Source organism: Vidua chalybeata, chromosome 18 (genome assembly GCF_026979565.1).
Source record: "Vidua chalybeata isolate OUT-0048 chromosome 18, bVidCha1 merged haplotype, whole genome shotgun sequence".
Classification (NCBI taxonomy): domain Eukaryota; kingdom Metazoa; phylum Chordata; class Aves; order Passeriformes; family Viduidae; genus Vidua; species Vidua chalybeata.
The window spans coordinates 8,912,710-8,937,525 of NC_071547.1; the positions used below are offsets into that span (position 1 = coordinate 8,912,710).

The following is a 24,816-nucleotide window of genomic DNA, read 5'->3' on the forward strand; positions in this document are numbered from 1 at the left end:
CAGGAATTCACAGAGAAGGTACTTGGGCTTCCTCAATGCCATCACAACTTTCCGAGCAAATTCAAAGGAGAATTCACTCAATCTTTAGTACTGAGGATGAAAAAGACAACCAGCCTGAGATATGAGAACATCTCAACACGAAATGCTGGGCTCAAGGAAAGATAGTGCTGACAAACAACACAGACAAAGCACTGAGTGAGGGAGCTGAGAGGGGCACAGAATTCCTTTTTGCTCATTTTTTAAGTTCTACCAGTAGCTACTGGTTGCAAATAGCTTCCTAGTTCATAAGACAGTTTAGAAAGGAGTTCACTTTCAATGATAAGGGTCTCCTCTAAAATCATTCTGTGTGGTAATAATGCACATCTTGTGAGCTCCTCTGATCTCTGCCCTTTGTAAAACTCTCTGCAACAGACATGAATTAATCCAAGTCCCTTCTGTTGATCAAAGGAATTGTGAAACCCTTTAGCACAATTTCAGCAGGTCTGTGTTGCTAACCTAGTTCCTCCACAGAATTTAACTGCAGAAAAAGCATGACTCCAATATCAGCTTTTGTGATTTAACACAATGGAATATTATATTGCTGTTCCTTCTGAGGTATTTATTTCACTATTCCATATAGCTGCAGCTTTTCATTACAGTAAGATCTTAAAAATTAATGAACCAATTTTATTACATTCAACTTAGACACACTTATGGAACCGGTTTCACATTTTTAACAAAATTTTTTAGTGACAGCTTGGAAGACAATCCATGAAAATACTCTGGTGAGGGAATATTATTTCAGTGGATATGGGAAAAGTTGCAGCTCTACAGACTGTGCAGACCCTGCAGTTTTAGCATCCCTCAGGCCTGGCCATGTCCTGCCCTCCAGATGCCCACTGCACGTGGAGCAGTCCCTCCCATGGAGCTGCCATGTGCTTGCTACAGAAAAGAAGAATATCTATTTTCCGACACGAGTCTACTACAATACACTTCTGAAACATTTATTTGCAAAAGAAGTGTGAAAACTGAAGAACCATACTTAAAAACAGGATATAAATCCATTTTAAGAACTAAAACGTTTTCTTAAATCAGGCATGTTCTTAAACCACACACCTCCAGCAGCTCCAGACACTGCAGGAAGGACTGCAAGGAGTTCTCAGGGAGAATATTTCACCTCTAGAAAGGAGAAACAAGACACTTTCTTGCAGAATAACATTACTGAGACAAAGACTTTTCTGGATTGCTGAACAGTCAGAAAACACCACACAAAATCTTGGGGGGGAAAAAAGAAAGGTAAAATTAAAAAACCTATACTAGCCAGTGCCTTTCAGAACAGTATTTATAATAATTAGAAGCTCAATCCAAACCTCTGGATCCAATTTATTCCAGAGCACTTGAAATTAAAGCTCCAAACCAGCATTTGAAAACAGTTACCATCCAGGATGATTTGAGACCAAACCAGGTTTAAGGTGTTCTAAGCTTTATTTTCACCTGGAAAAATTTGTGTTTAGGCTTCTGCTTTAAACAGTCTGAACTGTTCTAGAGATTAAGCCCCCAAACCTCTCTCCAGCCCAACTCCTTTAGAGACAGAGAGGGGGTGAGCACACAATTGCCTTACTTGGGTTGGGTTAAGTAACACAGAAGTAATTCTAATCCTGCAATGTATTACAGAAGTTGCTTAAACTGAACATATTCTCTGCAATTTCCTTCTCTAGAACAATACAGGCTAAGCAGATGCCTTAAACAGGTCTCTCTTATCTGGGGTACTCACTGCCTTATCACTTAAAACCCTTTGGGGGTAGAGGCTGCTGGTATCCCAAGAGAGATATGGTTTCCAAAAAAATCCTGAGGTTATGTGCACACAAGCCCTTGGCACACACTCCTCACCTCCACCACTGCTTCCTGCAACACTCCTGAGAAAACAGTGCCAGACCCAGCCTGAGAACAGCCCCCGTGCAGGCCTTCACCCAAGAAAACAAACACACATTCTCCTATTTGCAACCTTTATTTCATGAATAATTAAGAAGAAAACATGGCAACATTGGCAAATTGAAGGCATACATACTAAATACTCATACAGAATACGTTATGGAGAAAGTAAATGCCCAGGTCTTTAGTGGTCCTTGCAAACTGAAAGCATATTGGGTCCTCCAAAAGGTTTAGCTTAACATAGGCTTGCTGACTTCTCAAGTTCCAGTCATTACCAACTTGGGTCTTTCAAACCACAAACAGGGTGAAATACAATTGGAACACTCATTCAAATTTTCCTCAAAGCTGTATTTCTCAGCTCTAACCAGAATCAAACAAAATGTTTTTTTCCTCCTTGCCATTTAAATATATACACTAATACACCACCCTAAGTATTCAAGACATAAGCACTTGTTGAAACACGTTCCATGTTATTCAGAACCTGCAGGAGCACGTGTCTGTACACACACATTTATACTTGTGCATGTGGGTACATCTGTACATTTATGCAAAGCCTCTCTCTATGTAAGATATGTGTAAACTATTCAAAAGGGTTCTGGAAAAAAGCAAAGTACTTGCACTTGTCTGGAGGAATTTCTAAACCCATACACAGACTGACATACAACAGCTGTGTTTCAAAGAAGAGTAAAACCAATACAAATCAGAAAAGCTGGAAGGATGAGAAGAGCTTTTAGAATCACTGGGGTTTATATCATCTTTAAAGGCCATGGAAAGTGAGCTTTAAATTAGCTATTGAGGAGATATCATTACTGGCTGCAGTGTCATCTCAAACAAGGTTAGTCCTTATCCAGAATAGTGCTGTGAAGTCAGACTGAGGCATCAATAAAATTCTGTTCTTCTGCCAAGTCCAAAATTCATCACACTTCTGTCAGTTCTGCCTCACACCTGAACTGAAGTACCCTTGTCCAAGAGGTGGAGGGTACCAATTAATGCCCTTCTGGGTTTGATCAGGAGAGCTGTCCAGTAGTAAATGGGATCACTGATTTATTTCAGATACACTGAACAACTCTTGATCATTACTGACCTAAAGTGAACTTACAGTCTGGAGGCAAACTACTCTATGCCTTGTTTAGTAGTGTTATACTTTCTTCTCATTAGATAATATACAGAAAAAAAACACATTTCTGTTCAAAAAAACCCTTCAGATACATATAAAAGTGCTACTTATAGACAGAAAAATTAACCTTACAATACACATAAAACCAAAATTTCTATTGAATTGAAATGTTGTACGTTACAAGGATTAATTACTTGATAATGTTACATGTATTTGTGCCCTCCTAGATGAACGGATTTCCAAGTAACCATCCTAAATTAACATATGCAATAATTGGAAACCATTAAAAGCCTCCAGAGAAATTTCAACAATGGAACAAACAAACAAACAAACAAACAAACAACAAAAAAAAAAAAGAGCCCCATTTTCCTCATTTGTTGAAAGAGCTCAGAATCAAAAATGGACTATTCCATTATTGCAAGTGCAGTCCACAGTCAGAAGAGGTCAGTTCATGAACTGTGGGACTGGGACTGCCAATGGCTCCTGTGCAGCAGGAAATGTCTGCTGGGCTCCCCCACTACCATATAAATACACCAGTTCCAGGGAATTAAAATAATACATGGATCACAAGGTGAAAATGCACATCACACATTGCTATGCTGGGGCAGAGCAGGTTCCAAGCCTTGACTTCCCCAAGCAACTTCCTCATATTCTAGAACTATGCAAAATACAAAAGCCTTAGAAAAGTGCAACAAAACTAGCTTTATGACATTTTTCTTTCCATTTCCATAAATACAATCTCATAAAAACATTATTAAACAGAAGCATGCTTCCCAGTGGAGAACTAACAGGCCACATTTCAACTTTCAGTAAATGATTTTGCCTAAACTGAAAACCCCTGAAAATAGGGGATTAAAATGAAACCAGCTTAATTGCATCAGGCTGCTGTAATATTCTGCCAGAAATTTACCCTACTGCTCTGCATCCAAGTCCTGCTGGGACTGATGGGAAGCTTACGTGCAACTCTGAGGCAGACAGGGGCCTTTGGGTAAGGAATATTCCAAGCAAAAGCTAATGTCAATTGGAAGGAAACTGTCTGGTATTCATAGGTTTTACTAAAGTTTCATTGGGAGGAAATAATTCTAATATCTCAGAATGAATTAGCTCAAGGAGATCAGGACAGTGGCTTTGTCAAACGGAGTTCAAGGGTGTTGCATCCAAACAACTGGAAGTGTAGCAAAAACATAAGGAAAAAAAAAACTTTTATCAATTAGCAGAAATCAGAACTGTACAAACCTCGACCTTTTAAGTTATTTAGCATTAATTATCCACAGCATACTTGCTACATATTCCAGATGCTTAACATCTTGGGTTAGATAATTATAGAGTGTACTACAAGACTGATTCTGAAAGCAGGGAACACAACAGAAGAACCTTAGATGAAGGAGGGACACAGCAAGCCACGCAGTAATTTAAAACCCACCCAGCCACTCTCCTGTGAAAGCAGAAACACTGTTAAAAATACCTTTCTAAATAGGGACAATTGAGTGTATTAAGAGCTGTCTGTGTTTTGCAGTCACCACACACTAACTTGGGAAAGCACAATGGCATGTCCAGCGCTCGTGGCTGACAAAGACACTTTAATAGCACTTCTCAGCAACTAATTTCTCAAACTGGTTAATATCAGCCTAAAGAAAGGGATACACTCATGGTAGCTTAAAGAAAGGAGTTGCAGAAATAGAACTCAGCAGAACATAAAAACCAAACAGAAATAAATATTTACCAAGTCAAAGGAAGGACCACAAACAAACCATACAGGTAACTCAGTCCATCCATGAACTTGACTATTTTAAGGTTCTCTTTCTAGACCACCTCAGCATAACTCACTTACAGGCAAAAAGTAGCATGTAGATGTACAACTGCATTTCTTCCTGGAAGAATTTTGCCCCTTAGGAGCTCCTTTTTGGGGACTGTGTTAGTTGCAAGAGGCAAACAAGAAGTGAAGTCACCACAGGAGTCACAGGAACACAGTTTAAAGGTGTACCTGCATCACTTTGGAAGGAACTGTCACACACCACCTGAACAGCAGGCAGTGTCCCCAGACCAGGCACAGGCAGGAAGAAAAACACCCACAAGCTCTCCAAACCTCCAGCTTCCCAAATAATCTTGGTTAACACTAGGCTGAAAAAAAAATTGTGCCCTGGGCCAAATCAGTACAGAAACCAAATTGAGTGAAAGTAATCTTCTGGTGATGCAAATGAACCCAAATGTCTGGAGTGTTGAAACTGAGAAAATAGCTAAGAACTTAACACTGAGATCAGTAACAGAAATGAGACTCCAATGTCACAGCTACACGATTCACAAGGCAGATCCTCAGCAGCTCAAACCACTGCACTGCACCATTACAGGAGGGCTCCAATTTATTTTGCTCATGCACCAAAAACCAGAGCATCACCTCTGCCAGGGACATGAATAGGAGTTTACACCAATAAATTAAAGCAGAGTTCATTTAGCTCTGGCAAATTAAGGGCCTTCTAAGACACAATGATGGACATTACAGACAAACACAGTGGAAATATTTCATAAAATTGGAGACAAAAATTATCAGAAATACTACTTGTAACTCAAAGGATATATTTTATGCAAAAGAGACAAAAATCTACCTTTAAATCAGAATATGTCACAATTATATACTATATTCTGGACAAACTATCCACACAAACACAAATTTAAAAGTGAAAATTTCTCTGTTTTTCAGAGGTATGGGAATAAGACATTTTTGTGAGGGCCAGAGATTCACAGTGGAGACACTAAATTAGTGTTTCTATTTAAACAAACAGCCAGATCAAACTGGATTAAACAAAACCAACTGAAACCCAAATCTAGTGTAACACCTATGGAAGTGTTTCCATCCACAGGATCCAGAGGATGACACAGCTGTTCCTGCATCAGGATGTCCCACAGCTCCATCTTGTTGCCCACCCTGGCCACAGCTGGCCATGAGTAACCCTGATGTTCAACAGCACAGGCATTTGCAAGGCACATAGTAAAATACAAATGGATGACAACATATTTTCAGTACATTCAGAAATATCTTCTGGATTGGAAGGGAAGTAAATCAGCATAAACTTGCACTTGACATGAACAAAAAACCAGGCTGTTTCAGGATTAACTACGAACAGAAACAAAACACAACAGTATATTTATTCCACATCCAGAAGGGATACTGCTATTTTTCCTCTTGAGCAACTGAATGTGGTTTGGGCCTTCAGAAAAAGCCACACTTTGGAGTGCAGCAGGGCATTGTGTTTGCTTTAGCTCTTCCATTGCTTCATCCCTTCCACTGGGCAGCTGTGCAGCACCTCTCATGTAAAGGCTCAGACACATCAGGACACAAAAACCTCTTCCTGAAGCCCAGGGTTCCTGGGCTGGATTCACAGAGTTTTATCAGACAGATGACACTAAGAAGAAGTTCACAGAGCTCTGAAGTTCATAACTAGATCCCTGTTATAATTACTGCTAGCCTTTCTCTCTTCCTTTCTGAAGACCAGCAGTTCATGTTTTTAACAGAAGGGATCTGGCAAACATGATTTCTCCTTTGACAAATTGTGACACTCTCAGGGTTATTGCAGTTAAGGACTGACAACATTCCAGGTAAATGAAGATGACCATTGTACAGAAAAAAAATCAGCTCAAAGCTCAAATTACCTCAGCAAAACAGGTGATGAGTTAATTTAGATCAAGAAATGCTATCCTTTTCATTAGAAAAATACTATTTTTTAACTCTAAGGCAATGAATAAGACAATCATAGATAAGGATATCAGTTCAGAGGATAAACAGAAGGGTTTTTAAACACTGATTGGCAAAATCTGGAATTTAATAATAGGAGATAGAAAGCAAGACAGCAATAATGTGTATTTCCACTACAACTATTCTTATTGAAACTAATGAAGTAAAAAAAATTTTGAAGAAATATAGAGGAGAGGAAAATGCATTTCAGACTTTTATTAAAATCTATTAATGAAGATCTTTCACTTGAAACCTCGCTTGTAACAATTGTCTTTAGATTATGCTGGCTCTTCAAATGCACTAGTTAATAATCTGAGGGTCTCTACTTCTAAAGAGCTGCAAGAATGTTTGAGACACCACTGCCCTGAAAACTTCTCCAAAGGCCCTCAGCACAGGTTAAGCAGTTACTTTGCAAAGTTCCATAATTCTCACAGGCACATATCAGTGTAAATGTGTATTCTCACACAATGCTAGAGACATGCTGCATTATTACTCTTCACGTGGGCTATGTTCTTCAGATGACAGGGTTTTGGATTTGGCAATACTTTTGAGTTAAATCTGTGCTTTTTTACCATGAAGAAGTTTCACAGATGCCAAGCACAGTTGCATTCACTGGGTTAACATCTATGACATTCAAACTGTCCTTAACAGTCGTAAGAGCACCATAGAACAGATTTATTTTCTTTACAATGGGGTTACTGCTGAAAGAGCCTGTGCTTATAAATAGCAGCTGTTACAGAACTCACTGCTCAAGTCAGCTTCTGCTTAATATTAATGAGATGTTCCATGGCTGAACTGCTGGTAATTGTTCAGAAAAGCAAGAAGCAGAAGCAATGACAGGGTGAAGTCTCTCCTCAGTTTGACAAACAAGATTACAACAAACAGCTCGTGACAAATGGAGCCATGAAACCATTGGGAGCCATTAACATTCCACAGCAGGCCCTGAAGTGCCAGGACATATCAACTCAATGATAGCTAAGGCACTTAAACTCTTTTGCCCAAAAGCTGCTAAATGAATTCAGGTACATTTTCAGAAAGAAAAAGAAGTTGAGCAGACTAAAGTTTCTCAATTCCTTCCTTGTGACAGTGAGTCATTTCCACGCAGTATTTGAGACGACTGGGTGGACACACATTACATCAGTTCCTCCACAGTCCTTCCCAGAGAACATCTCACCTTCTGTCACTCAGATGAGGATGTGCAAGACCAACGAAAAACACACAGAAAACATGGCAAAGCTGGATTTTGAGACAAACTACTTCATTATTACATCTTATTGAGAGTATCTTCTCTGCAGAAGAAATGCTATCCCAGTTCCAAACTTCTGCCACAGATATCCACGACGTGTGCTCGTATTGCTGTAGAGGAAAGCCCGGGGTGGCTGCGTGTGCTGCACAGGCAAAGCAGGAAGAGAGCAAAGAACAAGCCAGACAAGGGGTGATCACTGATTCATTTCTGTTATAGTGGAAGCACAGGGACTTTGCACAGATTCCTTGAAGTGTAGTGTACCCTGAAAGCCAGGAGCTGCATGTGCTAGTCTTTACAATCCATAAGATAAAGATGAAAGCCACATCACTGTGACAGAGGTAGGCTTATAATGAAGCTTTAGAATGAAGATTTCTTCTGTGCCAGATTTTTCGAGGTATCAAGAGCACTTTTCCCCTCAATTTGTCATTATGGAATCAAAGCTTGTTTTCCTAGAATATTGTGCACATTTTAAAGGATGGAAAATAGCTGTACAGGCAGTTAACTAAGTTACCATTAAGAACTCTACGGTATGGGGCTGCCATATGCTGTGGGTAGAATATTCAGAGTCTGTGAAATCAGGATGCTACAGAAAGTTCAGTAATATGATGCCATGTTATCCTTTTCCTTCTCAAAGCTTTATCTGTACATTCAGTCTCCTATATGCCAGAGGAAGCATTCATCTCACCCTCCCAGCAAAGAAAGTTTCAGGAAGTCTGACTGGAAAGGCAACACAGAAGTAGTTCAGGCTCTTTAGGCTACATAATTAATCTTAATAGCTTAATAACTTGGGTTATTCCAAGCACTGTGGCAACAAGTTCTTACTTTTAAACAGTTGTTTCCATGCTTAGTAGCTGAAGCAATCCATGACAGTGTCACTGAAGTTTGAGGGGACTCAAATGTTGCCAGTTTTCAGTGAAATGGGGATTAGCATTTCAGTAAGATTTCCATCTGGTAGCTCATGTTGGTCGTATTCCATGAATCTGTTGAATGATTAGGGTTCAGGTTTCAAAGTATTTGTAAATTGCTGTAACATACAGCATGACATTCTGCCAGTCTGGACGCTCAGTTCGCACCATTTCATTGATGTCCTGTCACAGAAAACAGATTGGTCAAAATCAGGAACGAAAACCCTGAGAGCAATGTGGCAGTGTTTTCACACATTCCTGGGAATAGTAAATCTGTCAAGTTTCCACAATTTAAAGCACTGATGAAGAAAGCTGTTTTCTTCCATATATCTTGGTATTACTTACAAAATGTAATGAATAGCATAACTGCAGATAGTTCTTTTGTTGACTTCAGACTGAAATGCCTGATGCTCTGCATGCTCAAGCTGTCCCCCACTGAGCACAGCTGGTACAACAGTCAGACTTTAGTGTTCACATAACCCTGTACCAGCCTTGCAAATCAACACAACTTACCCAGGAACTGTGAGCCACAGAATCAAGGTCCAGATATTAATTAAAGTTCAAAATTCTCATCAGCTTAAGCATCAATAATAACTGACTCCCACTGACCCTCTTCAGCACATGTACAAAGCAAAAGAGAGTGATGCAGTTCCTAGCAATTTCTGTTTACTGTAAGGCTCTGTTTGAAAGCTTTGGATGCAGGAATCTCCAGAACTCAAGAAAGAAGTTGTGAGTTCTTTTAGCTGAACACCTTCTTCAGAAAATGAATAACTTCTACTTGCATTCCACTCCTGTTTACATACAGCAGGTTTCACACCCCTCTTAGCCCCTCACTCATGTAATATGGATGAGAAAAATATCCACAAACCTACACATCACACACAGTGTGCGTGCAGGGATGTAAATAGACACGAACTTCTTAAGATGGATGCAATTTGCACTTAGACTGAATTCCATTCTATTTGCCTGTTTAGAGTATCTTTTAATGAAGTACATCAAAAAAAGGAAGGGCAGACACCAACATTTGGACTAAGGCTGAGTTATGCAAGAATTTCTGTAGTTATTTTCCACTATCTCATTCTTACATCAGCATTTGGTAAAAAACTTCCACATCTCAAAGCAGTGCCAAAGTCAAAGTAGGAAAGCCCAGGAGTTACACAGCCATTGTCAGCAAACACAATGCTGGGGGGTAAAAGCACTGATAAGGATCAAGGAAAGTGTTATTTTTAAAAACTCTGTTGTACTGTTAGTTGCTAACTATGGCAGCTTTGTTAGAATTTAGGTTGCAAAAGTATCACTTAAATCTCATTTCTGATAATGGCCATTTCAGGTGAGTTTTTGTGATCATTCTCAAGGGTTTGGGATACTCCCAAATCCACACCTTCTGTTCTAGTAAACACTCTACTACTGAAAACTAATTCTTTTATTCTAAAATTTGTGTAAGACAACTTTTAAACCATCACTGAAAACATCTTACAACTATTTGCAATGATGACAAATTTAAAGTCTAAACTTAAGAGGCAAATCTCAATTCTCATACTACACTGAGAAAAAGGAACAAATTACAATGCTTGATTTGTAGCTCCAGAGTTCAAAAAAATCCTGAATAATTGAGAAGTAGGTCAGAGACAGGACAGAGTTAATGGATTCTTGAAATCTTATTCTCAAAAAAATCCACTGCCATTATGAATATTTCTTTTCATACTGGGAGATAAGTGTTGGTGAACCTTCCTTTTAAAGCTTAACCAGTCTGCATTTCAGTCATTATTTAGTGCAGTAACCTCTAGCTGAGCTCATCTGCTGCTATTTTTAAGTATAAACATCCAGATCTTTTGAGACTATAGAGTAATTTTGATTTTTATATAAGGGTCATAATTCATTCAATATACATGTAAATCTTACCAGAGTAGATTTGATGCCAACACTTTCAGCTGCCTGAAAAGCCAAAGTGAAATTTCTTCTCTGCATGATATATGAAAACATGTTAGAAAACAAGGAAATACTATTTCCAACGTAACAAAATAGTCTTAAGAATGTTCATAATAATGCTACTACTTAAACTTCAAATGGAGTATATAATTTGACTACAATAATTTAAAAGAGCCATAGGAATGAATGTGTTTTAATATCATCCAAAAACTTATAGAAATTTTTATTAATTGCCTGTTCAGTAGATAATGCTGAATATCATTGTCAGTGAAGAATAACTGAGTTATAAAATATTAAAGAAGAGATTATTTATTCTCTGAAAAGCATAAATGAAAAAAAATCTCTTCATGCATTAATGAAACAATATTTTGTTTTTAGGATCTATTATTAATTGTACATCCTGGGCTAACCAGTGGCAGACCAGAATACAAAGAGATGATTTGGAAATCCTAGTAACACTGGGGTTTTTAGAACTCAAATTAGTTCACTGGTTATTATTAACTCACATTAACTAAAGCACTGCAGTCCTGGGAATGGGATTTTTAATGTCTTACCTTGTCCTGGCTGTTCAGTTCTTGATAGGGAATATGGGCTGGGAGGTAAGTGTGGAGAACTGCACAGAAAGCCAGGCCATCATTCCAGCTGCTGCTGAAGTTTGTGATGTCAATATTCTTGAAGGGGAAAAAAAAAAAAAAAAAAGCTATTTTAAAATAATAATCTAACAATTATTACATGCTACCAATTCATCAATACTTCTTTTTAATACCTTTGAAGAAATTGGCAGAGAAAGTGGACAGACCAAGACTAAAGGTCTGTGGTAAGAACTGCACTACTAACAGAAGAAAACAAAATAACATAGTGATAAGAAAGTAAGTTATTTTATATATTAATTTCTGATAATTTAAATTCCTCCCTCACAAAAAAGGGCAAAGTGTGTGCTTGAGTGTGTGTTAAAAGCTGTAAAATGTTGTGCTAGAGAAGGTAATGGATTTGGTGCAACTGTACACCCCAAGAGAGAAAAGTAAAAGAATCAAAGATGTGTAACCCAAATCCCTGATCAGACAATGTGCTCCTATCTCTGTTCATGTTCATTCTATTTTCTGCTTCTACTACACTCATATCCAGACAAAATTTCTAAATGATGAGGAAAAGTATTTTCTCTTTTAAACAAACCATTTCTCTATAGAAACTGATGTGAACAAGATCACAAACAAAATTTAACTTTCATTTGGAAATAAAGATGTTCCAGCAGATTTAGTGCTGACAGTAGCAAAGAATCTTTGGGATTGAAACTGAAATTGAAAACTGCTGTCTTGCACTCTTGATCTTTTAGTTCCCGTAGGAAAGTCAGTGGCACTGGTAAATGCATCTCCTGAGACTGTATAAATTATTGTAGAGTCAGCCCAGTCCAAAAGAGTTATGAACAAGATGCCTCAGTGACCTTTTAAATGACTGTATATTTGGCTGTTGGCAGTCAAACAATGTTAGAGAGGCTAAGTGGATAGCAGTCAGTTTAAACTTTAATTAGGAAACAACCAGTAACAACAATATATCATATATCTTTTACACTTTCATGGAGAAATATAAATATGCTTTAATATCTAATCCACTTAACTGGGCTCCAACAGAAGCTTACTCAGTTTTCAAAGTTTTAACAGCAGGAACTAAAACCTCCAGTGACAGAAGTGCAGGATCACAATCACCTGAGCCAATCTTTCACCTGACAGCAATTTAGTCATCATCATCAGCTGTCTTGGACAAGACACTAAAACTGGTATTCCTAAGGCAGAGAACTCCACCCAGAGCCAGTGTTCTGTGCCAGGCAGTCCAGGCCACTTGGACTTCAAATGAACAACAACCACAATCTCCTCCGACAGAGGGAAAAAACAAAACTCTGGGCAATTTCTAGAAGAATGTGAGGGAAATCTTGGTTTCCTGCTCAGCTCCAGCACTGTGGCTGTGCAGTGGCCCCGTGCAGGCCGGGCTCTGGGCTCAGTGTACGTGCTGGGGCTCACAGGAAAACGGCGCTGGAGACCCCCGGGCTGTGGGAACGGCTCTGCACACAGCTTCCTCCAGCCACACGGCTGGGAAAACTCAAAAGCAAAAGGGAAAAACATGAAGGGAGAGAAAAAAAAAAAAAAGCTCTCTCTTTTTTTCCTCAAGAGAGACAGGAAATTGGATTTAAATTAATGCCTGGTTAAAGCTTTCTCAATGTTACTTAAATTAAGGAAACATGCAACATATAGGATGAGGTTGTAAGGGAAAAAAAGGAAAAATATGTCAGATTGTTAAAGCCAATAAATTTCTACATGTGTCCATTTACAGAAGTCAGTTTTTGGAAAGGTCTTTCCTCCTGCCCTGTACCCAATAAGGCCTCAGGCTCACATCTGTGTTAGTAAGATGGATAAAGGTAGGGGCAGGGGGTTTTTCTGTCACAGACCTGTGTGGCAAGCTGGCTATAAAAATCAGGTGTGAATGATCATATGTGCTTTGCTATACAATCCACTGAGGGAGAAAAACTCAAACATGTTTTCACCTCCTGGCTGAAATGTTCTCCCTCTTTCCCTGAGATGACCAAGTGATGTGGGAAGGGGAGGAGAAACATGTACCCTGCCATTGCCACAGTGAAATTACAACAAGCAAAAGTCTTCTTCTCTTCAACATTACAATTGTACAAACTAAGAACTTTAATTATTAAGTAAGTATCCACAGAATGTTGAATTTTTAATATAAACACTGGGGGGGGAAAAGGGCCACTCAAAGTACACCTACAAGTTTGGTTGATTCTCAAACAAAACCAAACTCATAATATCCCATTTTTCTAAATCATCTTGTAGGGTCCAGCTTTTTTTATTAAGACAACAAGCAGAAAACAAACCTATCATCCAGGAATTTTAATGTATCCAGAGAGGCTGAATTAAATACAACGGAAGGAAACAATTAAAAGGGACTGGTTTCTGTTTCCAATTGCTCTAAGCATTATGAATTATTATTACCTCTCAGACTAAAAGAAGTATAATATTGGTCAGACAGTAAAAACAAATCTAGAAATGGGACAGATTGTCATTTAAACTGAAAATTTAATTTTTCATGTAGGGCTTTGAGCACATAACTGGCACATTTAAATACGGCAAATTTTATTTCCTAAATGCTTTTAACTACTTGTGGTTTTTTTGAAAAAGCTTGGTCAGTATAATGAAATCAATCTTGCATTAAGCTCTCATTTCTCAAAGAATTGATGGTAAACAGAACATCAACCTAAAATCTCTGCCATAACTTCTTCTTTGTTACTGCTTTTATTAAGTAATTGGTTCTATTAAGAGAATTCTGCTGGAATCTAATCTAGAATGATTCTTCAAGACATTTCAGACCACAAAGTATTAAAGCAACAGAAGGACATACTTTCAGATAAATTGTCAAATGAGGAAAAAGCTCTTCTGGAGATAAATGAACTAGAAAAGCATTTATCATCCCTTGTCTATTAATGATTAATAGGTAGGATGGGAGTGAAGCCACCTCTGTATTTGGGGTAGATGGTTTTTAAAAAGGTGATTTTTACAAAAGTTAAGCAACAGACCATTGCCATAAAATATCTGTGGAAGACACTTTCCAACCAGGAGTAAACAACAGAGTTAAAAATTAGTAAGATTTTCTGGAGACAGAACATAAAAAAATAAAGTGAATAATAGATGGTATTAGAACAACTTGGTAGATCCACAACCAAGCAGCATTTCAAGCATGACTCCAGCCTCACATAGAAAAAAAAGACTAAAACCAGTATTCCCCATGAAACTTTCTACAGTGCTTAACACACTGGGCTCTGCATAACATCAGTCTAAGATCTCTGCAAACCTATGGCTTTTCTAAAACTCACCATTTTAAAGTGGTGCTAATTTTAACATTTTCTCCTATTGCTTTTTGCAATAATTCTAAATTAATAGAGGGTCTTCTAAAGTCAGTGAAAATACTTTTTTTAAATTACTATTATAACCCACTAACTCCTTACTTTTTTTATCCCCCAGAAAACTTCCACGGCTAAAAAACCCTACAAACATCAAGAAACCCAACTACAGAAAACATGGTTTCTAACTTGCAGTTACAAATTAAGAACAAAGTAACTTTAATCACTTTTTTAGACACATCCCCAGCTTCAATCTCTCTGAACTGTGGACATCAGAACTCCAGCAGAGGAGCATCCTGCACAGCAGCTATTTCTCCATCCCTTGTTCTGCACAAGGAGAAGAAATTCCCATATCCAAACTTGGTTTGGCTCTCAAAAGAATCAGGACATGAAGAAAATAAAAGCATGTGTCTATGTCTCTGTTGTATTAGTTAATGAAATAAGTGGGTTGAGAAAGCAAAACAATTAATATGATTCTGTGCTATAATATATTAAAGCTTTAAAACAAGATTTGAAGTTTAAGTGTGCAGACCTTGGCAGGCTTCTTCCCATGGCAGAAAATTACTCGTAAAATGCTTTTAAAAGCTTTTAAAGATACATCCACAAAAGAAAGGAGTATCCATTACAGAAGATTACAAAGGTTAACTGCAACAGAACTGCCATCCACTCTCCACTGAATCAGGACTCACTGACTCTCAAATCATGGAATAAAGCTGTGGCTATCTGCTCTGGAAGTGCGTGAGAAAATGAAAGTATTTCTGGAATAGACTTAGCAGCAGTCCCAGCTACTGCCTCTTCAATCCCAGCTTTTGGAAAGGCAGTAAGTGGCAAATATAGGCCATCAAAACCCTTAAACACTGACTGGTAATGTTTCTTTCCATACCAAACACATGTTATTTTTCAGTTTGGGCACAAAGAAGAACCATAAAAGAAGCAGTCATTCTCACAAAATCCAGTAATAGCTTCAGACATTAATGTCTGAAACACTTTGAGGTACAGACAGCTTCATAATTTATTCTAAATTTTCTCATAATTAAGTCTAACAAGTTGACATTTCTCTTGTATCAGAATCCAATCCAAACACAAAAAGGAAGCATGTCTTTCCATAACTCAACGATTTTTGGCTAAAGCATCAGCTTAAACCAAGGAGAGAAGTGTTTTGGCATCCTGACTACTCTGATGAATCAACCAGACAGCACAGAATGCACACCCCGGAGTCAGTATTTGAACACAGGCTTACATAAGCACAGTCATGTCCTTTTCTTGTGCATTTTTAAAGTCAATATAATACTTTTAATAGGATATTACCTAGCTCAGTGTCGATAAGTTAAAAAAAAAAGGAATCTGAACAATTTTTTACTTTTGGTTTTGTTATTCTACACTTATTGCCCAAGCACAAATGAAAGCATTGCTTGATTTCAAGGTGCATTGAGCATAGCATTCAGTTTTTTATAAGACATGTAGCTTTGATCTGTACAGGAGGTAACAATTAGGTCTTTGCAGCAAAAGTCTTTCCAGAAAGCAGCACTGCATGAAATAGAGGACAAGTACTACACAGCTACACTAAGTGTATCTGTACCTAGGAAGTGTGTAAAGCTTAAAGCTTAAAAAAATAGTCTATTCTTGTTGCAATTTCGTGACAATTGCTTTTTTGGTGTCAGACTTTTGGAAGTAAATTATCTTTCAGAATGCTGACAGAAATGGAAAATAAATTGAAATACTGGTGGAGATAAGAATGGGTAAGGATGTGTGTATCCTGTTTGTTGGTCCTCTTTTAACATGAAACATGCATGCTCACATCCTTTTTGGGACTTTTATTAGCTGTGTACTCAAAATGAAAGTAGCTGTGTTCCAGCCAGGGTAAATGCTCCATAACAGCTGGATGGGATTACTTTATGCTTTGAAGATATCTGGAATTTATGACAGTTTTATGACACTGCACATATTTTAGAGGAGCCAGGAGGATTCTCTCCTCTGAAAAATGCAGCACTTGGCTCTGTACTCTGCAGCAGTGTCAGATCCTGAGCAAAGCTAACACACAATGAAATTTCAAGTATTTTGTGCCTGTTGATCTGAAAACTAAAGGTGATTTGTTCCTCTTTTATCTAAATGCTTATCTTGAGAGCAGCTCTCCTCTCTCATGGCTTAGAGATCTGCTCAGCCCAGAATACAATGCAGCTCAGTACCTTGTGTGTGCAATTGTGTCAGGACTGAACAGGCTCTGGGTGGAAGTTAATACAGAACCTGCCTCTGCTAGTCCTGCACTGACCTTCTGCAGATCACCATTCTCCAAACCTGAGCTCCAAGGAGAAATCCTGCCTGCAAACAACATTCAGGCAGCATGTTAAAAGCTACAATATAGTAAAAGATGAAGTAATTCATGTTTTTACACCAATAACTTATTTTCATTGGCTGTATCAATCTGATTTTTTTTTACTGAAGTCTTGAAAAAACATTTGGAACACAGTTAAACATTAACAACTACATTTAAAGGTGACTATTCATTTATTCCCCTCCAAATTTGCTTGACTAAATAAAGAAAAGTGTACAATGAAGTAATTTGCAGGGTTTTTAAACAGGGTTTATTCCACTATAATCGACTGAAATGAAGAACTTCACCACACTATCATATTTGAATTATTTAGCATTCACAAAGTTTCAAGCTTCTAAAACAGAAATAAGTACTTAAGACTTTTAATCAAAAGCAATTTTCTAGAAGGGATAGGAAAGCAAGAGGTATTTATCTTCCATTTTACTTGAGCAGACAAAAAACCCATACCAGTTATACCAGACAATTCTGTAGTTCTGTATGCTCCACAAGTACCTTGTGAGTAAAGAAATTCTCTCTTTGAAACAGGACAGACTTTGGTGTGGCTTTTTCTCTTTAAGGAAGAGAAATTTATTTTGTTAAATAAATATCAGCAGTATTTTACCCTGTTGATAAGGATAAACCAACTCCACCACACCTGGTGTTCAACAGGCTAAACCACTGGCAACCCTTCACTGTACACCTTCAAAAAATTCTAGAAATTAAGATTTGTATCTGGTTACTCGTGTGATTACTATTTTTTAGTATTCATTAGCTACTTTCCACTATCCAGTGCAAAATATAACACCAGAGATGAAAGGCAAAACAATGCCAGGAGCAAACACGTCTCTATTAGAAATGGAGCTTTAACTCAAGGTGCATGATCCCATCTTCCCTGAAACACCAACAGCTGAAATAATTTTCTATAAATACCTTACATGCATTTATGTATAAAGACCTACAGCTGTGAGACATCACCTCCAGGTGAGAGGGAGAAAACAAGACAAAAAAAGTGATTACTGTTGGCAGTGGATGAATCAGTTGTGATTTAAACACATCTTGAAAAATACTGGCTTACAGGGTTTTACCTAAGTATTGGTAGTTTTATATGAATAGGACAAAATTAAGAAAATAATTATTCTGAAAAAAAAGGTTTCTAATCCTTTCTTTTATTTTGCTTGTTTCCAAATGTTGGTTACAATCCTCCAGGTCATTTTAGAACTTGTTACAGACTCCATCTCCAAGTATCTTTCCTTTAGCTTGCCATATTTACAGCTAATATTGGATAGAAATTGGTGACTGGATAGAAGGTGACCTCCTGCTCTTCCTAGAAGAAAAGGTTGGGATATTTAGGACTTGTGTTCTGTGGGGCTCCTGCAGCAGCTCAGAGCCAGAGGGCTGGGCAGCCAGCATGTACCTGCAGCTCAGAAAGCTTGTGCTGGCTCTCACCCAGGTGCTAAAGCAAACAAAACAACAGTGCTACAGAGGAAAAGTAGAAGCTCTGATGATAGGAAATGCTGGGGAGAAAAGGGAGCTGTGGCAGAGTGTGAGACACCAGGAAGAGCTGGAGGTAAAGAGGGTATCCTGTCCATGCTTGGATCACAGGGAAGGAAGAAGAGCCGAATATCTTCACCAAGACTGAATGAGGGAGGGAGATGTTCATTACCCTGAGCTTGTTTCCTGTTTGTCAGTTTTGAACTCACATAGTTTTAAAATAAAACTAAATGAAGCAGAGATTCATTGAAAATAAAAAAAGAAAAAGATCCTTATCTGTTATTGATAACATTGAGATGCCAGAAATCTGAATAAGCACTGTTCACAGTGAATACAGTGCTGGGTATGTTTAAAACATTTGAATACCACCAACAGTGTTCAACCAGAACTGAATTTCAGGGGATGCTGAAAATAATAAAATTCTGTACAATAAAGGAATGAAAAATGAGTGTGCCTAAAGCAAAAGCTATTCTTCTCCCAGAACTACTTAATATAACCTCCTGATAGTATCTTACAATTTCAATGAAGGCATTTCAGTGGCTCTGCAGATGCTCTGTGCTTTCTCAGGACCATGCTGCAGGTTCTGAAGGAAGTACAGTAAGTCTCAAAAGCTATCCTTTTACCAGTGTTTATAAAACTCAAGGAATTATAAGCAGCAATCTGTAGAATCAGAAGTGTATTCTTGAATGTGCAAGCAACTAGAGTGAAAAGTTTGGAATAATTTCTATCGCTTTTCCTAACCAGATTAACGAAGCTGTCAAATTCATCTTTCATTTCAAGACAATATGGGAAAATATTTTTGCACTTAGTTCAAGGATTTATAAAGAAATATAACATCCTGCCTTTTTTAAAACGTGGGGAAGGAGAAAGGCTCTTTCCACAAAGCTGCTTCTCCTCAGAAATAGCACAGTTGAGTATCAGACGTGCCACAGGAAGAGGGGGAGGGCTTATATCACAGCCTGTCCATTGTGCTGGAGGAGGACTTTTCCTATGGATGGGAGACCATCCTGTTATGTGGCTCTCAACTTCCTCCTGCATTGTGAGGCTCAAGTCATGGAAAGACTAAAGTTCTTAAACTGAGGATTGTGTTGGGAACTCCAAACACTTTCAATACAAGTTAACCAAACAAATACATCATGGTCAGACTATTAACATCCTGGTTTAGTTTGCTGAAGCCACTATTCTTCTGAAAAAATAATGTAATCAGGAGAACTCTGGACAGTTATCTTGTTAGTTCTTTTGGCTTCTGATAACACTTGGACCAAATGAAAAAAAAAAAAAAAAAAGTCTGCAACTACAGTGGAAAGCCAAGTTCAAAATGCAAGACAATGCCACCTTCACAAAACAAACTGTCCCTAAGAGGCCAAATGGGAGTGCATTCAAAGATCCAAAGAAAACCCTATGATAATTACCTATAAAAAATAAATCTCTGAAATCTGAGAAATGGTACTCTAGTTGCATTTGGGAAACATTAATTTAAACATTCGGTTGATAAAGTTCCAGCTCCAGTTTCAAAAGTGCAACCTGTGAAAGGCTGATTTCAAGTGCCTCAGTGGGAGGGCAGCTGCCCCCTTAAGAAAGAGCTGTGGAGCAAAGTGACTGAGGAGCTGCTGGTGCTGGAGCAGCACTCGGAGCACGCGTTCCAAGGGGAGGGTACAGGACATGCCAGGGCACTCAGTCCATGCAGTCAGGTGTGGAGCAGCCTGGCTCGTGCCACGGGCAGGCTCCACTGCCTGGCAGCCACTGAACACAGAGGCAGCCAGCTCTGCAGGTACCTGGTAGCCCTCTGTTTTCTTCTGGCACCACTTCAGCAGGGCGTTCCTCTTGGAGCCTCCATATTCTCTTGCCAGGGCAGACAAGGGATCTTTCCTCTCTTCCCTAGGAACAAAGCCAGAACAGCTTATAACACAACAGAAATAGGTATTTATAAAGGCTTAAATAGAAGGACAAATTCTTGGCACACTGAAAGTAGCAAACTGAAAAACAGAGCACACAGGAATACCTGCAAAAGACTTTTGAGTTAGTTTGGAGTAATTCTTTCATTAGCATCATCCTTCTCTTTCCTTTAAGCTTTTTTAACTAGATCTTTCCACCTCAATGATATTTTTAAGAGTTTGAAAAATTAAACTCACAACATATTAAGTTCCAGCCTGAACCATTAAGCTAACTCAAGTGACTTTATTTCTGATTTAGAAAGAATATAAACTGATGCTATCTCTTTTGCATCTCATGGCTGATTACAAATGTCACCTTGAAACAACAAGTTTGCATATGAGCAGCAGGGTGTTATTAACAGAACATTTGCCTGAGACCTGGAGTTCTCAAAAAAGAAGGGGGAGATCTATGTAGGCTGATCTGCCATTTGATGTATTAGCACAATAAAAGCAGTCAATTAATTTCAATTCCCGTTTGTCAAGCTATCTTAAGTAATTTTTTCCTTAAGAAAAGATTGGGGAAGAAAAGAACTACCTACCTAAGTTGGCAATTTTTTTCATGAGCCTTACATTACAAGCATCTCTTTACCAGGCTTCAGAAATGAATTCTTAGATTAGAAAAATATATATTATAGAGGCTAATACTTCTTTAGTGGCCTGGTTACATGATTCAGTATTTCTACAGATATTATAATAAACAGTCTTTGACAAAAAAAGCAAGTACTACACCATTATGGATATTAGTTACCACACACAAAGTGTGCCAGAAGTTGTTCTTGTTTTTAATAATCTCCATGTGGAAAAGTAAAATAAGATAGCTATCAGTGAACTGCATAGACTTCCCTATTTGCCATTTTTAAAGAGTCCTATCAGATGTAAGGAAAGTTTTCAAAGCATTCACAGAAATGATACCCTAAGTTATTCTCTGAATATTTCCCAAAAGACACAGGGATTGTATACATTCACTCTCAAATCTTCAAGTCTTTGTTCTTTACAGCTCATATGGTGACTGGAAAGAGGGGTGGAATGTGGAAGTAAACAATATCATCAGTGGATTCTCTGCTGCAGATTTACAAGTAGCAACTCTCCAGCTCCTGCTAAGGGAAAAGAAAGCATCCATGGAATGTGAATATCTTCACACATTCTCTGTGTGCGTGCTATAAACAGAACACCAGAGACTGTTCCATGTATCAGCATCGCTTGGTCCATGCATAAAAGAGAATGTGGCACATCAGGCAAGGAAATGTTTTGAGGCACTAATCTTAAGTACATGTATTGCAGTTTGCTTGGCCAGTCTTCATTGACATATGGATGGGCAGGATCTCCAAGTTACTTAGAGATAACAGCTGAAATATCCATAAAAATTTATGCCCAGCTGGACAGTAAACAGAAAACAGTAGCTGCTATCTTTGATGCTAAGCCTTCAAACCTAATTGCTCATCTTGATTTAAGATGACAAGGAAGTCAATAATTGCGTATTTAAAATATGAAATAAATTATCTGAATAGGTCACTGTACCTAAACTTCATAGGCACCACACAGCCAGAATGATGCTTCAAGAAATTCTGTACTTCAGTTCTTAAATCAGTACAAATATCAACAACTTACACTGGTGATTTTCTCCTTTGGTGATTGAAACAAGTAACAATGGGATTGCATATTCAATCTATAATGAGGGTTATGCAACACTATAAGAATTGAAGAACAGAGATCTGGGGCAACAATAGAACTCAAATAAAAATATCCCTCTCTCTTTACGCTAAACATACTGTTTAGCCATGAGGGAGCAGTACAGCCTGTTCTCAAATTCCAGCAAGAGCACATGGTTTATATCAGGTTCTCACAGTTATGAAAACACTGCTGAAGAAAATAAATTGGCATTAAGTTGTATGGAGACAATGAGAAATGGTTTGACATACAAATCTTACATGTTCACATATTGGGTCAACTGCATTTCAAATCAAAGAGCTAACAAAGTTTCAACTAGAACAGGGAACAGTAAACTGCAAGTATTTGTTCTAGTGAACTACACCAATAACTGTTTATCTTCCAATAACTTTCAGAAAAAGGTAGGGGAAAACAGAGAAATCTGATCATGTAACTAACTAGAGTGGCTCCAAATGCCACACTCATCACCACACACCCACTGCTGCACAGCCCATTAAGTCTTCTGCAGTACTGAACACTGCAGGCAACGGTTGGGCAGCACAGTAATGATTTCCTAATTATAACTGTACTGTTTCACCCTGGAATGCCACACTATTCGCTCCAGTCTGCAGACTGACACCAATACAACTCCATGTTACCAGTTCAGAGTTCATACACAGGTGTTTTAGGGTTTTTTTTAAACTTATTTCTGGATGTACTCAGTTTAAATGTAGGTGCTAACATACACATTAATTGCTGGTAGTAAAGTACCCACAATTATACTCGGTTTAATTTCTGCACAATAAAAGGAGGGTGGCACTGAGGCCTGTGTCAGCTGATTTCAGGAAAATCACTTTCAAAAGCATCCACAACTGTGAATATCTTAGAATTTTATACATATTGCAAGTGTCTCTGAACATTAAGGGTTTAATAGTTCTGCTGCAGAAAAGCTTTGTCAGGAAGTTCTGTGAGAAATGGTCTTGACAGAGTTATTTAACCTTTGTCTGCAAATTTCCCAATCTATGAAGCAGAGCTCGGGACATACTTCACTTGGATAACGTGAGGATTAAATACTTTGAAGTCCTCTGACTGATAACACAACAGAAAGGAAAAGTTTTATATTTACCACAGACTTATCTTTTGTCTTACTAATCAAAGGAGGTTGTCTGGCCATTTGCTGCTCAGACTTGCACTATAACTCCATCTGTGGGACAAAAAAAACCCAGGCCCATTCACTCATGGTTATTAAAAAGACCTGTCAGTGTCTGGGATTAAGATGTGGGCATGCTGCTTTTTGTCTTCAACTGGGATTACAGAAGTTAAGGTTTATCATGGTCTCCCTGGGTCCAAGCCAGTCTGCATGATCTGCTCCATGTGCTGCAAGCTCACTTCCAGAATTTGGCTTAGTGGTATTTTGAATTGCTATTATTATTTACTGACATGACTTAGCTTGCTTTTCTAGTGGAGCATAAAGTCTGCTATTAACTCGAAAGCTTTAAAAAGTTTAACTTTTAGTCTAACTTTCAAAACAAATACTGAAGAAATAAATAAACTGAAAACAAGATTAAGATGATTAATGTGTGGGGTCTGCAGTCTCAGTACCAATATTATATACTAGAGGTATGCAGGCAGACAGCTGTGGAATTAACCCCAATAAAGGACTGTTACCTTATTCTGCTTCTGGTGGTAGGGGTGACTGATGCTGTAGGAGAAGATGAGAGGGACAGCTGTGGTGAGGTGGTACCCATTGCCATGAGAGATGCTGGGGATGCTCCATCAGGTGCACTGATGTCCCGCTTGATTTCTTCACTACTTCTTCGAGACACTAAGGGGAAAATTGCCCAGGCATTTATCATTTGCAAACATAGAAACTTTCAAACTTGCTCTCAGACAAGCATTAGTTCAGAAACCAAGCATAGAAACCTATATCTAATAGTAGGTGTCAACATTGGTCTTGATGCCTTCCACTTTGGAAATATGAAGGATTTAGACTGCACTAGAAACATTTATGATCGAGCCTGTATTTTGAAGCAAAGGAAGTTTGATGTATGTATCTTAATGGAATACGACTACTTCCATTTGAAGGAGTAATGAATGAGAAGGAATTTTAACATCAAAACATTTATTTTCCTCTAGTCCATATAGTTACACTGCAAAGCTTCAAGTAGTTAAGGAAAAAGAAAACCAAATCAGTTTAGAGATGACAGCTGTTTTATTTCCATTTAATTTCAATGAAGAATTGCCATGTATGTGATGCTCTGGACATTAATTAAATATCATCAACAAGAATATCAAATGTTGACCTGAGACCAGTCAGCCACATTCCACAGAGCTTGCTTCATTTTATTAAAGGAAATTATTTTTCTTTCAAATGCAAGCACAAGCATTGTACTCTGTAAAACCAAATTTGGAATTGTTACATGTTCTCTACATGAAAGAGTTTCCAGTTAAAAGTATGAGGTTTGCCTTTATACTTAAATAATCATCATTGTTCATGTTTGTGCAAATCAAAGACTCAACTCTCTACATAAATCAGGGACTTATTTTCTAATGAACTGGGGGCAAGTACATTAAGTACCCAAGAAGTCTGGGTTCTTATACAAACAAAAACTATCTAAAACTTGTAAGCATTTACTCAAATATAGGGTTTCTTAAAAAAAATATTGATCTAAAATCAATTCTGCCTAGATTATA

The 24,816-nt window shown here is 38.1% G+C and overlaps 1 protein-coding gene across 3 annotated transcripts in view; it reads right to left on the bottom strand.

Moving 5' to 3' along the window:
- Positions 1-24,816, bottom strand: part of SPECC1L (sperm antigen with calponin homology and coiled-coil domains 1 like) — an 85,175-nt gene that overhangs the window by 20,414 nt on the left and 39,945 nt on the right. For 2 of the 3 annotated variants that reach the window (XM_053959037.1, XM_053959036.1), the window contains exons 12-15: positions 23,791-23,947; positions 20,317-20,419; positions 11,393-11,509; positions 10,812-10,871 (exon numbers count right to left, since the gene is read on the bottom strand). In XM_053959037.1, the coding sequence (XP_053815012.1) occupies positions 10,812-10,871; positions 11,393-11,509; positions 20,317-20,419; positions 23,791-23,947 (437 nt within the window). Of the gene's footprint in view, positions 1-1,968; positions 9,093-10,811; positions 10,872-11,392; positions 11,510-20,316; positions 20,420-23,790; positions 23,948-24,816 lie in introns of those variants that run through there. The other variant, XM_053959035.1, reaches the window with a different exon arrangement.